The sequence below is a fragment of the Canis lupus genome, chromosome 20 (genome assembly GCF_011100685.1).
Source record: "Canis lupus familiaris isolate Mischka breed German Shepherd chromosome 20, alternate assembly UU_Cfam_GSD_1.0, whole genome shotgun sequence".
NCBI lineage: Eukaryota > Metazoa > Chordata > Mammalia > Carnivora > Canidae > Canis > Canis lupus.
In genome coordinates, this window is record NC_049241.1 from 44,097,043 (window position 1) to 44,113,239 (window position 16,197).

The 16,197-nt window shown below is 57.6% G+C and overlaps 1 protein-coding gene across 4 annotated transcripts in view; it reads left to right on the plus strand.

Moving 5' to 3' along the window:
- Window positions 1-1,918, plus strand: part of PBX4 (PBX homeobox 4) — a 36,805-nt gene extending 34,887 nt beyond the window's left edge. For 3 of the 4 annotated variants that reach the window (XM_038566720.1, XM_038566719.1, XM_038566718.1), the window contains exon 8: window positions 1,540-1,875. In XM_038566720.1, coding sequence (XP_038422648.1) covers window positions 1,540-1,632 — 93 coding nt within the window. In that variant the 3' untranslated portion in view covers window positions 1,633-1,875. Of the gene's footprint in view, window positions 1-1,539 lie in introns of all 4 variants that reach the window. The other variant, XM_038566717.1, reaches the window with a different exon arrangement.
- Window positions 1,919-16,197: the final 14,279 nt, after the last annotated feature.

A 16,197-nucleotide genomic window follows, 5' to 3' on the forward strand; every position in this document is an offset into this window, starting at 1 on the left:
AAGCTCCGTCCTTACCCCTAGAACCAGCCCAGGAGATCTGGAGTCTCGTGGCTTCCTTGGACCAGGAGGCAGGTCCTATCCACGCAGCAGAGTAAGTGGGAATGTCCTTGGTCTGGTGTGGACGCCCCACCTGTGCTGGGGTGGGTGGGGCACAGATGCTTTTTTAAGAGGGCAGACCCCGAGGGCGGAGGCCACCTGGCCAGAAGCCATGGCCTCCACTCTGTGTGCCCAAGGAACATCTGGGCTGCCCTCTGGCTGCCAGTCCCACACCTGGATACTAGCCTGTCACCTGTCAGTCCTGTGAATGGACCCCCCCTCCCTTCACCACTCATGGCCTCCTTCCTGGAACACAGGCCTGTGGGTGTTCGAGGGCACAGTGACCCCCTGAGGCTGGTGCTCATCCCAGCTGCTGTCAGACTGATGGGCAGGGTGCCCCGTGTCACGGATGAGGCGGCCCCCTCAGGAAGCCAGTGGTCCGCTGATCCAGTCACCTGACACTGGCCTCTGAAGCGCAGGCACTGGGGCAGCACCAGGGGACACGTGGCGAGGAAGGAGCTGTGGTGGGGAGGGGCAGGGGGCAGGGTCTACGGTCTGGTGGGGTCAGATGAGGTAGAGAATGCAGGCAGGAGGCCTCAGCCTGTCAGGGAAAGTGCTAGAGAGAGGAAGGTGAGGAAGAACTTGTGTGATCGCCGCCAACTTAGCAGGGACCCAGCAAGCCCTCAGGGTCACGTGGAGGGTATGACATCTGGGACCACTGGGCTTGGAAGCCGCCCTCCGGGCACATGTCAGGAAGCAGAATGGCCCTGCTCTCGTGGGCTGCAAACAGGACTCACCACAGAGCAGACCACTCGCAAAGAGCCGCTTCCAGTGGTGTTTTCCACTACAGTGGGTGGGGAGATCCCATGGGCAAACATCCCAAGGCTGCGTGTACCTGCTACTGTCCTTGCACGGCAGACAGAGTCCCCATGCCTGGGGACCATGGCTGCTACTCTTCTGGCTGCGCAGCCAGACCAGCGTCCAGCCAGGTCCTGAAGCTCCTTCCGGCTCTATCATCAGCTCCAGGCCAGACCAGGCTGCCTCCCGCTCAGAGTGTGGAGAAGCCTCGGCTGCTGGGATCCCTGGGTGGCGCAGCGGTTTGGCGCCTGCCTTTAGCCCAGGGCGCGATCCTGGAGACCCAGGATCGAATCCCACGTCGGGCTCCCGGTGCATGGAGCCTGCTTCTCCCTCTGCCTATGTCTCTGCCTCTCTCTCTCTCTCTCTGTGACTATCATAAATAAATAAAAATTTAAAAAAAAAAAAAAAAGAAGAAGAAGCCTCGGCTGCACCACGATGCCACATCTGTCCTTGACCAGAGCCTCGTCGGGTGGCCAGTGGAGGCCATTCCGGCCGGGGAAGCTCGCCCATGTCAGGGGTCAGGCAGTGAGGCCAGCTGTGACCCAGGAGGGCCCCACAGTCCCTCCGCTGGCTCCTGGCTCCTCTCCTTGTTTCTCGGTTCATCTCAGTTCATGGCCTTCTGACCCCCAGTCTCTGTCTTTACAGGCCAAGAGTGGCTGGCAGGGAGCCGCGCCCCCGGCGTCCACCGCTTCGCCCGCTGGAGACCCCGGCAGCGTCCACTCAGACGCATCTAATTAAGGTTTGGAGTCGACCAGAAAAGCGGACCGGGTGGCCTGCAGTGGTTTGCAGGCACCCGAGTCTTTGCTGCGCGTGCAGCTGATTACCTCAAAGACCCAGAACCGCAGCAGGTGGCAGGCGCCATCCATTGCTTGCCAGCTGGGATCTGAAATGGGCTGAGATGCTGCTCATTTTCTCAATTCAGTTCATTTTTTTAATAGTAATTTTATGATAAGACTGTGAATTGTTTCTTCTAGGACTTGTCACAAATTCTCCCATTAAAATTTTGGACTTATTTTCATGTCAATGTTGGTCATATCAGGTTTGTTTCAGCGACCGCTGGCCGAGCAGGGTGGGTCGGAGTGTGGATCTGGCCGCTCCTGGGGTCCCTCGTGGGTCTGCTCCCCCAGGCGCTGCCTTCCCCGCTCTCTTCTGTTGTTTCCTTCCATATGTTGTGAGCTCCAGATTTTACTGGGGATGGGTTTGATGTTTTTTTTTTTTCTGTTAACATAAGTTCTACCATCCTCCAATGACCTGTCAATACACTCCCCGAGCGAGAGCGAGTGAGCGCTGTGTCGGTGCAGCGCTGAGGGCCTCGGCGCATTAACCCCCCTCATTCCTGGGTGACCTCCCGGCTGCCCCAGTTCCTCCTCTGCTGGCGTCTTCAGATGGGCCCTGCCGCCTCCTCCCACCCTGTCTAGGCCCTGGCCCCTCCTCCCTTCTCCAGAGGCCACCAGTGCCTGCCAGTTCCCAGGCCATCCCACCCAGATGCCCTGTGACAGGCTGTGATGTGTCCCAGCTACATGTCCCTACTTTGAACGCCCTGCTGTTCTCTGCATGGTGCAGCTTGGGAGGGCCACCACCTCCATGGCTGCCAGGATTTTCCTCCAGCCAATGAAGCGCCATGGCAGGAGCCCCTCGGCCTCAGCGCTTGGTGTCTGTCCCTGGCTGCGGCTGCTCAGGTGCCAGCTGGGGACCAACCCAGCACTGCCTGCTGTGGGTATTTCTCCTCACAAGGCTCCATGTGGGTTTTCTGTCGTTTGCATCCATACAGTGGCAGCTGACTCCCTCCCCCTGCCTGAGATGCCTGTCCTCAGATCTGGCCTGTTCTCAGTTCCTGCAGCCTGCCTCCTGGCTCCCCGCAGCCCAGGATTCACTGGCAGACCAGGGCCCTGCTCTAGTGAGATTACATTCCAGAGAAAAAAAGAATAAACATGAGCAGAAGTCTGGGGGTGGGCTCAGGGCCCACCTCCTGGAGAAGGTGCCTTTCTCCCCTTTGAGAAAGAGAGGGAGGCAGTGCTCAAGAGCACAGTGATGGGGGAGGGGCAGAGAGAGGGAGAAGCAGGCTCCCTGCTGAGCAGGAAGCCCAACACCAGGCTCATCCCAGGACCCCAGGATCATGGCCTGAACTGAAGGCAGACACTGAGCCACCCAAGTGCCCCTCCTCTTTCTTTTTAAAATCGTGGCAAGATGGGACTCCTGGATGGCTCGGCTGTTAAGCTCTGCTCAGGGAGTGATCCTGGAGTTCAGGAATCGAGTCCCACCCACATTGGGCTCCCTGAGGGGAACCTGCTTCTCCCTCTACCTATGTCTCTGCCTCTCTCTCTCTCTCTCTCTCTCTGTGTCTCTCATGAATAAATATATATTTTTTTTATTTTTTTTGAATAAATATATTTTTAAAAATTGTAGTAAAATATATATATAACATAAAACTTTTCATTTTAACCATTTAAAGACTCCAGTGGCACGGATTACATTCACAATGTGTTGTGAAATCACCACCTCTCTCTAGTCCCAGAACGTTTCCTCCCCCCCCACAAAGGACACCTGGTCCCCACCAGTAGTCACTCCTCACCCCTTCCCCCACCCCTGGCAACCACCACCCTGCTTTCCGTGTCCATGGATTTATCTGTTCCCAACATTTCACATACATGGGATCATATTCTCTGCGGCCTCTTGTGACTGGCTTCGCTCACTGAGCATGAACGTTTTCCAGGTTCGTCGTGTGTCAGGGCTTCATTCCATTTTATGATAATATCTCACCCAGGAAGGTAGGTTTGAGATGAGACCTTAGGGAGGTGAGCCAGGGAGCATGCAGTGTGGGGCGGGTGGGCTGGGTACTGCCCCCGGTGCCCACACAGATGGAAGGGATGAGAGGTGCCCGCCCGAGGGGGGAGCCGGGCTGGTGTGCGCAGTGGGGGCCGCGGGGGCTCAGGTCTTCACAGACCCCCCCCCAGCTGCTGAGCCCAGAGTGGACTGAAGGGGGTGGCGGCCAGAGGGTCCTGTGATCACCGGGAGGAGGGTGGGCAAATGCAGGCAGGGTAGGCAGGGTGGGAGGCACATATCTGACTTGCTGTTGAGTGGGAGTGGGGTGGCCTGAGCCACAGGGAGAGTAGGTAGGATGCCATGGAGGGAAGGTAGCTGGGCTCTGGACCGTCAGGGCTGGGGTGTCTATCACACAGCTGGATGTATTAGTTGTGTTCAGGGGAGAGAAATTTGGGAAGTCCGGAGAGGCCGGAATATGGGACAAAAACCAAGAGAGCATGTCATGGAAGACGGAAGGCTAGATCTCAGGAGCAGGAGCTGCATTAGCATCTATTTTTTTTAATTTTTATTTATTTATGATAGTCACAGAGAGAGAGAGAGAGAGAGAGGCAGAGACAGGCAGAGGGAGAAGCAGGCTCCATGCACCGGGAGCCCGACGTGGGATTCGATCCCGGGTCTCCAGGATCGCGCCCTGGGCCAAAGGCAGGCGCTAAACCGCTGTGCCACCCAGGGATCCCCGGGCGGTCACTTCTAGATGCTAATGCAGGGGATCCCTGGGTGGCACAGCGGTTTAGCGCCTGACTTTGGCCCAGAGCACGATCCTGGAGACCCGGGATCGAATCCCAGGTCGGGCTCCCTGCATGGAGCCTGCTTCTCCCTCTGCCTGTGTCTCTGCCTCTCTCTCTCTCTCTCTCTCTGTGTGTGACTATCATAAATTTAAAAAAAAAAAATTTAGAAGTGACCGCCCGGCGCAGCCCTGTGGGTTGGGGCGCCGACCACCGACCACCGACGGCTTCAAGACAGAATCAGCGACTGGAGCACAGTCGGGCCGGAGGAGATTCCCAGCGGAGAGATGGCCAGGCACCCCGCGACGTGGGAGGCCAACCGGGCAGCAAGCACCGGGCAGGTCTTGGGGTGGGAGGGGGTGGGCTGCGCCCGGACAGGTCGTCTGGGCAACAGGGAGGTGTGACGGGGAGGTGGAGGGTGCGGGCGGGGAAGGCGGGCCCAGGCCCGAGGCCGGCGTTCCCGGGGACACAGACAAAGCAGCGACTCTCGGGCCGGCGGGCGCAGGAGCCCTCCCCCCACCGCCTGGCCTCCCGCCCACGGGCGCCCTCTGGTGGCCATGGTGTGAATTAGGACCGTGGTTCTCTGGAGCTGGGTCTTTGGGTGGGGGTGGGGGTGTAATTTGAAAGAATATCTTTGCTCAAATTATTTTTTTAAAAAGATTTAATTTATTCATGAGAGACAAAGAGAGAGAGAGAGAGGCAGGGTCACAGGCAGAGGGAGAAGCAGGCTCCATGCAGGGAGCCCGACGTGGGACTCGATCCCAGGACTCCAGGATCACGCCCTGGGCCAAAGGCAGACGCTCAACCTCTGAGCCACCCGGGCGTCCCCTTTGCTCAAATTCTGCACATAAAGTCGCACTTTATTAACATTTATTTTATATTGTGCTATTCAAAAACTCCTAGGGACGCCTTAATGGCACAGTCTGTTGAGCCTCTGACTCTTGGTCTTGGCCTAGGTCTCGATCTTAGGACCCTGAGATAGAGCTTCGCATAAGACTCCTGGCTCAGCGAGGAGTCCGCTTCAGTTTCTCTCTCCCCCTCTCTGACCCCCCACTCGTGCTCTTTCTCTAAAATAAATAACTCTTTTTTAAAAAACAACACCTGAAATGTGGCCTCGCAAGAATAATTGAGCCATTAATATTACAAGAATGCAGAGGAGTCATTCAGCACCCCCAGAGGGCCCTGCAAGCAGAATGGGTGCTGATGGGGTCTCCATGAGACAGGTAGGAACGCTGAGGCTCAGAGGCTTCCCAACCTGGTCCCCAGGGCCCCAGTTAGATACTGGCAGAGCCACGGCTGTGATTCTGAAGGCCTCACTACTGGGACTGCTCATCCATTCAGCTGCTCAAGAGGGCAATTTTCTAGAATCTGTGAGTATTAAAAGTGCACACACCTTTTTTCTCATCAATTTCCCATCTAAGAATTTTCTACAGATAAACGTACACAAGTATACAAATATATGTATGCAAGAAAGGCAAAATGAAAGCATTTCTTGCCACATTTCTAACTCCAAAATATTGAAAACAAATATCAGTTGGGGACTGTTTAAATCAGTTGTCTTCCTTCTGCTTCTCTGCTGGCCTGGAGAGAGAATGGGGATCCCACGAGACTGGATGTGACGATGTGGAAGCTGTAGAGAGACTTCCTAGCGGATCCCGTGTCAGTAGATGGTTCTATCATCCCTGCTGATTTCGCCTGGTGCCTGTGTGTATCCACTTCCCACTCACATGTGTGCAGGGATGTGTCCACATGTGACACTAAACCAGCTGAGATGACTCCTGTTCTCTAAATGGCATTGTATTCAGGAAGCATCCTCAAGTCGCCAGCGAGGTAACTCGACTACTTTGGTTTGGGAATCAGACTTTAGAAGCTCCCCTAAGTTGTATGTCCAGGTTCTGTGACCGCTAGTCACTGTACCAGAACTCCTCAGGTACACATTCTAAAGAGCACTGATCTGTCTGAATACTGACCCGTCACTAACTTGTTTCCTAGGACCCAGCGTTTGTAGCACGTGTATTGTGATTTCCCTGGCTTACTTGTGTTTTGCACTGTTGAATTTTGACAGGGTAGTTGCCACTTTATTTGTGCAACACTGCTGTACCTAACTGCAGATTTTTAATTTTTTTAAATTTTTTTAAGATTTATTTATTTATTTATGATAGACATAGAGAGAGAGAGAGAGAGAGAGAGAGAGAGAGAGGCAGAGACACAGGAGGAGGGAGAAGAAGGCTCCATGCAGGAGCCTGACATGGAATTCGATCCCAGGTCTCCAGGATCAGGCCCTGGGCCGAAGGCGGCGCTAACTGCAGATTTTTTAAAGAAACTTAATCTTTTATGTTCTTAATGAAGTTTATATAAATAAAACTTACAACTAAAAAAATAAAAAAGAGGAGCACCTGGGTGACTCAGTTGCTTAAGCATCTGCCTTTGGCTTAAGGTCATGATCACAAGGTCCTGGGATCGAGCCCTGCATCCGGCTCCCTTCTCTGCAGGGAGCCTGCTTCTCTCCTCTCTCTCTCTCTCTCATCTCTCTTGCCCTGCTTGCTTGCTCACTCTCTCTGTCAAATAAATAAATAACATCTTTATTTTAAAAAAAGAAATGGGGGATCTCTGGGTGGCTCAGTAGTTTGGCACCTGCCTTCGGCCGGGGGCACGGTCCTGGGGTCCCGGGATCGGGTGCCCTGTCAGGCTCCATGTGTGGAGCCTGCTTCCCCCTCTGCCTGTGTCTCTGCCTCTCTCTCTTTGTTTCTCGTGAGTGAATGGATGGAATCCTTAAAAAAAAAAAAGAAGAGGGACGCCTGGGTGGCTCAGAGGTTGAGCGTCTGCCTTCAGCCCAGGGCGTGATCCTGGAGTCCCAGGATCGAGTCCCACATTGGGCTCCCTGTGAGGAGTCTGCTTCTCCTTCTGCCTGTGTCTCTGCCTCTCTTTCTCGGTGTCTCTCATGAATAAATAAATAAATAAAATATTTAAAAAAGAAAGAAAGACAAGAGAAAGAAGAAAGAAAGAAGAAAGAGGGATCCCTGGGTGGCGCAGCGGTTTGGCGCCTGCCTTTGGCCCAGGACGCGATCCTGGAGACCCGGGATCGAATCCCACATCGGGCTCCCGGTGCATGGAGCTTGCTTCTCCCTCTGCCTGTCTCTGCCTCTCTCTCTCTCTCTCTCTCTCTGTGTGATGACTATCATAAATAAATAAAAATAAAAAAATTTAAAAAAGAAAGAAAAAGAAAGGAAGAAAGAAAGAAAGAAAGAAAAGAGGGATCCCTGGGTGGCGCAGCGGATTAGCGCCTGCCTTTGGCCCAGGGCGTGATCTTGGAGACCCGGGATCGAATCCCACCTCGGGCTCCCGGTGCATGGAGCCTGCTTCTCCCTCTGCCTGTGTCTCTGCCTCTCTCTCTCTCTGTGACTATCATAAATAAATAAAAGAAAGAAAGAAAAAGAAAGAAAGAAATGGGGTGGAGAGGGGCATCTTATATCCAAATATCTTTGGAAGGAGACACCGGTCACAGCCATGACCTCTAGGGAGGAAGCCAGGGGTCTAGGGGTTGGCAGGGAAGGCCACCTCTTGTTCCTCCTTATACCCTTGGGCAGCCTGCATTTTAACAACCCCAAAGAGGGACAGGAGTTGGAGCCCTTGAAACTCTGACCACACTTCTCAGCCAGCCCTGCTCATGGTCGTCCCACCAGCCTGGGGCTTAGGAGGCGCATGATGAGAGGGAACCCATCAGGCGAGGGAAGCGGAGGCCACAGCACAGAGAGGACAGGAGGGTGAGGGCCAGCCGTCCGGCCGCTGTGTCCCGCCACCCACCACCAGGGGTCGCCGTGGCCCGCAGACCCGGCCGCGAGCGCCGAGCTGGGGGCCTGGAGCCCGGGCCTCCCCCAGGGTCGTGACGCCGCCCCGCCCCCGCAGTGTGGCTGTGCTGCCCCAGGGCCGACCCACCCAAAGGGCCGGGCTCCGGGCAAGAAACGGGACCTCGTTCGCCACTGTTACTATTACTCAACTTGTCTCTTCTCGAAGGGCGTCTCTGTGAAGCGGGAATAGAAAGTAGGGCACTGAGGACAGTGTCCGCGTCGGGGGCGCTCTCAGGTCCGGGCTGTCTTGTCCCCATTCCCCGAGGGGGACACTGAGGAAGACAGGAGGCCGCTCGTCGGACCGGGTGGGCGTCGCTGGGCCGGGGTAAACGTGCACAGGGTGGACTCCTTCTCTCGGCCCGTTCTCCTCGCGGCCGCCAGAGGGCGATCCTACAGCGTGAATCGGATCCCGCCGATTGCCTTACCCCGCCGGCTCTCCCTTCCCTCTCAGCATCCAATCCCCCCTCCATCTCCGCCCCCAGGGCCCCACAAGGTCTGTCTTTGACGTTCTCTCTCCCTGCGCCAGCCTCCTCACCGCCCCTCCCAGAACGCCTTCCCACCCCAGGGCCTTTGCACTGATCGCCTGGCTAACGGCTGCACTGCTGCGGAGGCTCTCCTCAGCTCCCAGCCCCACTCCCCCCAGCCCTTCCAGGCGCTGCCCTCTGAGTCCCTGCTCCCTACTGACCCCCAGGTGAGCCAGCATCCTGGGACTTCAGCTGCGATGCTGGGGGCATTGTCCCGCCTGGCACCTCCTTCTCGTCTGGGGTAGAGATGGGGCGATTCCAGCAGTTGCCGGGGCTGGGGGCAATTGCCCTGAAATCATGGGGAGGAGAGTGGCTGTGTGTCCCTAGAGACAAGGCTGCCCCTCTCTGGCCTCACCCTTAGGCCAGCCTGGTGGATGGGGCAGTCCTGGGGAGGGCTGAGAGGTGAGAGCGGGGTGTGTTGGGGGGTCTCTGACCTCAGTCACCTCACGTTGGTCCTAGGTCGAAGTTTCCCGCAGCTTCTGGTTTAATTTCTTGATCTCTCCTGGGCTGGGGCAGAGTTAGGGGACCCACAGGTGCTTGGTCTCTGTCCACCTAGACCCCGCCCCTCACTGACCCCCCCCCCCCCCACTCAGGGACCTGGGCTCTGCCGGCTCCGCTCGTCTCCCCCATTCCTGACCCTGAGTCTAGCCGCTCTGCGCAGGCGGTGTCATCTACCTGGGGTGTTGGGCCGCACCCCCATCCTGGCCCCGCCCCTTCTCTCCCTGAAGCTCCTCCCCTGACGCGTGCTGCTCCAGGCCCCAGGCCTTCTCCATCCCCAGGGAAGCCTAGAAGGTCACCTGGGACAGAGGGGAGGGTCAGAGATTGAGGTTCTGGCCGCTGCTGCCCTGTGACCTGAGAGGGGGTCAGAAGGGCCCGGGCCAAACCCCTTTCAGGTTTCCCTTCCTCCCTCCCTGCACCCCAGTCTCCCACCTCCAAGAATGGCCACAACCCCCCAGGGCCACTAAGGGTGTGATCCTTGAAATAGGGGGCTTGAAGGCTCCCCAACTGGGAATTCAGAGGCTCCCCATGTGCAAGCCCTAAGTGAAACTTCCAGATCCCCTAAGCCAGTACATGGGAAAGATTTAGAGGGCTCCCCCAGTCCAGGTGGCAGAGGCATGTCCCGCCCAAGTTAGGTGCACTCGTGCTGTGGCAGTTTCCAGTTTCAAGGCCCCCACATGCAGTTCCAGCGCCTGAGGAGGGCCCAAACCCAAATGCTAGTAAAGATTTCTGTTCCAGCACACCTGGGTGGCTTAGTGGTTGAGCATCTTCTTTGGCTCAGGGTCCTGGGATCGAATCCCGATCCCTCTGCCTATGTCTCTGCCTCTCTCTCTCTGTCTCTGTGTCTCTCATAAATAAACTTAAAAAAAAAAAAAAGGTTTCTGTCCCCCTGAGACTCCAGGCGGTATTTCGAGACCCTCACCCGGAGCCCTGGAGGAAGCCTGGAGGCCCGCAGATGCCGGTGGGGAAATCGAGGACCTGATTTAGGTGCTTTGGGGAGTTTTAACTTCCCCACTCGACATCACTGCAGAGCTCTGGAAGTGGCAGTAGCTAAGGGAGGGGGGCTGGGGCTGCCTGGGACACCCCGGCTCAAATCCCTGCCTCTCTTCACACGTTACTGAGGGTGATCGTTGCAGTTAGTGAGCACCTACTGCATGCCAGCTTGCATTCACTAAGACCTGAAGAAGCAGAGGCCAGCTGTTCACCTGAGGGAAACTGAGTCTGTGAGGTTGACTGGGGACAGGGCCTAGGTTTGACCCAAGAGGCCAGGTTTTGTGTTCAAAGGTCTCTGTGGTAACCCAGCAAGGGTTCACCCAGAGCCCCCACCTCACTGAGCGGGACTGTGGGAGTCATGGAAAGTGTGTGAGCAGCTGCGTGACTGGAGCCTCTGGAAAGCTGGAGACCCTGGGGCCTGCCAGCTGCCACTGTGGCTTCCAGGGGATGCCCCAGCCCAGAAGACCAGGTTGCCCAGGCCCCTATCTTGGTGCCAGTAGGACACAGGCTTCTGCTTCCAATGTCTGCTCCTGTGACCCCAGGATACCAAGTTAACTGTCTGAGCCTCAGCTTCCCCATCTGCGAATGGGGCAATAACAGGAACAGCCTCACTGGGAGGAGTCAGTGAAGAGATGTAAGTAAAGTGCGTTAGCATCCAGTAGGTGCTCAACGGGTGTGTGGGGCCTTCTGGCCGGCCCTTGTGGCTCAGGACAGGTGGACAGGCAGACAGCACTAAACATGGCCACAGGGTGAGGAACACATTTTGGGGAGATACACTCGGACCGCCTTGGGACACACTGAACCCAAAGGGCCTGGGGTCATCCAGAGACCCAGAAGGGGTTGGACCCACTGAGGGGTGTAGGTGTGGGGTCCTCAGGCTGCCTGACCTCCCCTCTATGTGGTCAAGGAAGCCAGAACTGCCTGTGAGAAATCTGCCCAATTATAGGCTCTTGGCTGCAGGGCATATGACGAACTCCCCATCTTCAGGGTCACGCAAGCAGGCAAGGAGTCTCCAACAGCAGCGGGACCAGGAGGCCAACCCAAGCACCCTGATTCTTCAGGGACCCCCTCGGACGCAGGTCCCACCCAGCCTGGTGACATGAGACGGACAGTGGCATCACCCAGCGGCTGGATTGCTCAGAGGACAGGTTCCAAAGAGCTAGAAAATGAACATTCCTCGGCTCTGGGCGCCGGGCAGGCCACTCCTGCTCGGTGAAACGTCAGCCGGGCCTGGCCCCGTGGACTGCGTGTTTTTCCAGTGGCTTCTTCAGCCACAGCCTGACCACAACCTAGATTCCGTTGGGTCGGCCATTTCCAAGTGTTTGTGTTCAGCTGGGCCAGACGGCCGGCGGGGGCCAAGCCCAGGGGCCCAGGCCTCCCAGAAGGGAGGAGGAGCACCCTCGGGCCTCTAGTTGGGCGCGCTCTGCCTGAAAGCCCCTTGTAAAGCCGCTCAGCAGCCAAATGACAAGGTATGGGGCACAGTCTTCCTGAAGAGGCCCAGGGGGAGCTTGTGCGTGTAGCTCCCTGGCCAGGTGCAAACGCATGACCCCTGGCATTTGAGCCTCACTGTTCTGTCCTCCAAACTTTAGGGTCAGCCTGGGACCAGATCAGCAGCCAGTGTCGGGTGGGAGGCCGGGGTTGTGTATAGGACCCGGGGCAAAGTACTCTCAGCCTTGGCTTCCTGGGCTTTAAGAGGGGCGAGTAACAGAAACCTTGAAGGGTTGTTAACGGGCTCCAAGCCTGTGCAGAGCAAGGGCTTCACAAACCTCAGGTCTCTTCTGCCCCTCCTGGTTGGATCTGCTCTGCTTCCCCCACCTGAATAAAGGGCTCCCCAAGGTCATGGGCTGGGTCCTTGAGAAGAGGTAGTGGCTTGGGGTTTGTCTGACTGTGTCATTCCCCTGCTTAAAATCTTCATGGACAAAAAAAAAAAAAATCTTCACGGACAAAAAGTAAACTAAAACCAGCAGTCAAGGGACGCCTGAGTGGCTCAGTGGTTGAGCATCTGTTCCGGCTCATAGTGTGATCCCCAGGTCCTGGGATGGAGTCCCACATCGGGCTCCTCACAGGGAGCCTGCTTCTCCCTCTGCCTATGTCTCTGCCCTTCTCTGTGTGTCTCTCATGAATAAATAAATAAAAATCTCAACCAAAAAAAAAGCTCTCAAAATAAAAATTAAGTAAAACCAGCATTCAAGACCTTGGGATGTGCGATTTTGGTGTGGCAAACTCCTATTCACCCTTCAAAGCCCATAGCAACTGCTCTCTCTCCCAGAAACCCTTCCCCAGGCCCTCCTGTTGGTTTTCCCAGCCCCCGGCCCTCCTGCTGGCCCAGACCGGACCCCACAGGCTGGGGTCCGTACACCTGGCTTCATCTCGCTCTTTAGGATGGGGCTCTGTGAGGGCCAGTCCAGCGGCTGAGTCTATGCATAACCGAGCATATTTGCATCACGGGTCTACATGTAGACATCACATGGGAGCCCGTGTGCACAGCCGTGTGTGCGTGTGCACATAGGTGTGTTCCCCGTCCCTGTGCTGCCCCAGGATAAGCAGCCAGGCCCGCTGCCCCCAGACCACCGGGACATCAGCGTCTACACAGGCAGGGAGAGTGGGCTGAGCAGGGCCCCTTTCTTTACAAGGGAGCCTGGCTTGGCTGGAAACTCCTTGCTCCGCCGCCGCCGTTCAATGGGAAAGCAGCCAGCCTCAGCCTCCACCGAGCTGGCACCCCGCCTGGAGCCCCACCGTCAAAGTTCAAGCGTCATCTGGGGCGAGAGGGGAGGCTGGGGCCGGGGAAGCTCGAGTCCTGAGTGGGAGCCCCCCTCCCACGCCTTGACGGAGGCCCCACCGGGCAGCCTGCGAGGACATACCTGAGGTTTGGCAGCACCGGCGCCGCCCCCGGGCTGAGTCAGCAGGAAGGGATTCAGGGCTTCCCAGGAAAAGCAGCTGGGACTCTGCCCCCCACCCCCACCCCGCGCCCAGCCCCCCGCCCACGCCCTCCCCTGGGCTCGGGAAGGGTCGGAGGTGCCTTATGTGCAGGGCTGTGGCCCAGTGTGCTCGGAGGGGCTGAACTGCGCCAGCCCCTGAGGGGTTACCTGGCCGGACTCCGGCAGCCGCTGCTGGGGGTCAGAGCACCCCCAAGTGCAGGGGGGCAGGGAGAGGCTACACGGTGCACAGGTGCGCTTGGCGCACGCACCATCACGTGACCCTGCGGCGTGGGCCAGCCTGTCGCGGTGCATTCCGCCCCCTGGGACAGCATCCTGCGTGTCTGGGGGATCCAGTACATCGGGCAAGGCTAGCCACGTGCACTTTGGGGGGGTTGGTGACTGCACGTAGGACTGTAATCGCGAGTGACAGCGTCACCCAAATGAGTACAAGAAGGCGTCCCTGGTGATGTGGGAGGGTATGTCTGGAGAGGACAGGGACAGAGTGTGGCAAGGACCCTGTGATCCTGCGACTGAGCGGAGGGAGGCCAGCCCCGAGGCGCCGCTTGGTGGCGGTGACCCTGGGGCGGGCAGCCTATGTTGCAGGGCACACACGCCAAAATGTTGGGGCCTGTTGCTCCCCTTATGCCTGGGGTCTCCTCCTTCCTGCCCCCGTAGACCCCACCCCAGGCCCTGATGGGGGTCAGGCAGCAGGACACCGGCTTCACCTGGACTGCTCTTTCCCACTGGCGCGCTGCCTCTGTTTCCACCTTCCCCCCAGCGACCGAAGCCAGGTCTCCCCGCCAGGCTGGCTCCCGTCTTTGGGGTCTGAGCCTGGGACGGACCCAACTCCAAGGGCTGATGAGAGAGACAGACGGGGCCGGGGAAGTGGTGGGTGGCCGCGCCAGGTCCACGAGGCCGCGACGGAGGAGCCAGCAATGTTCAGCCAGGACAGGAGGCAGCCGGAGGGGAGGGGGCGCCGGCCTTCAGGGCTTGGACCCCACAAGGGCTGCCACGTGGGAAGAGCCAGACCCACGGAGCCATGAAAGAAACACTTTCCAACAGGCTGAATCCTGCACCAGCTCCCGAGGAGTCTTTGTTATGAGAAACTGTGTAACCTGCCTCTGCTCCGGCACCTTCTGTGGCTCCCCATCACCCGCTAGAGAGAGCTCAGCTTCTCACTCGGCATTCAAGGCTCCGGTCATCTCCCTGCGTGCCTCCCTTTAGCTTCTGCTCTCTGTGTCCTCCTCCTTCACAGACACCTTTCTGGCAGCCAGGAACACCCTTCCTGCCTTGCCTGGGGGCAAACTCCTACACATCCGTCAAAAACCAGCACCTATGTCCCCTTCTCTGGGAAACATTGCCCTCTCCCCCCAACCAGCCCACAAGAGTGTCCCTGTGAAATGACTGGGGTCAGCCGTGAAATGACTGGGGTTGTATATGTGTGAAAATTACCCTCCCTACAAGTCTATTTTAAACCCCAAGACAATAAAAGTACATTAAGTGCCCTTGAAGTGAGTCAGGCCTTGGGGGAGCAGCGAGGGCTCGCATCCAGTCAGTGCTTAATGTGTGCTCATGATTATCTTCCTCCTCTTGGATTCTGCGGTTTTAAGCCTCTCTTGTTTTAAGCATTGTTCCAAGATTTTTCTCCCACTCACGGTGTTAGGAATTTTAAGAACCCCTGGTTCTAAAATTATAAAAGTCTAAAATGCCGTGGGCGGGATCGAGGGCCTCCTTGTGCCCTGAGCTGACCCCAGGGGTGGCCGGAGCCAGGGTCTCTGGGGGGGCTCATGCCCTCCACTTTCCCCAGGCTGAGGGGGTGCGGTCTGGCAGCCCCTGTTTGGGGGCAGAGCAATGGATTTACCAGGAGGCGGATGGCCAGCGTTCCAGGAGGGGGGGGGCTGGACGCCTGGCTCTGCTAGAATGGGGTCACAAGGCAGTGGCAACAGGCACAGGGCTGTCCGCTCAGGCCAATGGCTTCTTTGTCTCAGAGACTCAGTTTCCTCATCTGGAACTTGGAGTTAAGTGGTGCCCTCTTAAAAAGTGTCCGCAGGGACAGGGAGGAGCTGCGGCTGCAGTCCCTGCCCTGCGCCAAGCATGTGCTTTGGCTGTGCCCTCCACCTGGAGGCCTGCCCTGATCCACTTGCCTCCGGGAGCCCCTTCTTACGCCTGGCCCCAGCCACCGCGTCTGGGGAGGGGGCTTCGAGATGACGCCCATCCACCCCTGCCCCGGCCCAGGGAAGGGAGGCCAGCTGCCTGCCCTAAACCCGGCTGCCCCAGGCCTGGCAGCAGCCGCAGCCCCAACACCCTCTCAGTGAAAGGTATTTGGCCACGGAGCTTGACACCTCATCACTCTCAGCCTGGAAGCCAGCATTACCCGCCCGCTGCAGGGGGAGGCCCCCTGGTTCCCGCTGTTCCCCAAGACCCCACTGAGTGGCCCTACGCAGGGCTTTGGGGCAGGTAAGCCCGGAGCCCAGGTTACCTTGTGCAAGGACCTGCCCCTCCAAGTTAGGCCCCCCCTGTCAGCCAGGGGTGTAGACACAGTAAGTTCTGGGTAAATCCACATGCCCCCTGGCTCCCGAGGGGCCTCCAAGCTTCTCTCCATTCCTGTCCATGTTAGCCCATCCAGGGAGAGGCCGGGGTGCGCAGTGAGGGACTGCCAAACCTCCACTCCAGCAGAGTGCTGAGGCCCATCCTCAGAGACTGGGGCGGAGGCCCTTGGGTTTGTCAGATTCTCCCCAACCCTCTGGGCCCCCAAATCTACCCCCTGGGCAGGGGAAGGCTGTTCCCACGCAGGAAATGGCCTGAGCAAAGGCATAAGGACTGGAGACGTTGACGGTTGTTAGATTGAGGGTTCTCTAGACAGACAAGAGCCAGAGAACCATGTGGGCTGAGTCCTGACCCTAGAGGCACATTGGGGTCTGTGTGTGAGCCTAGATCCCTACCAAGGCTGGGCCCTCTCTAGGCCCTCGATGTT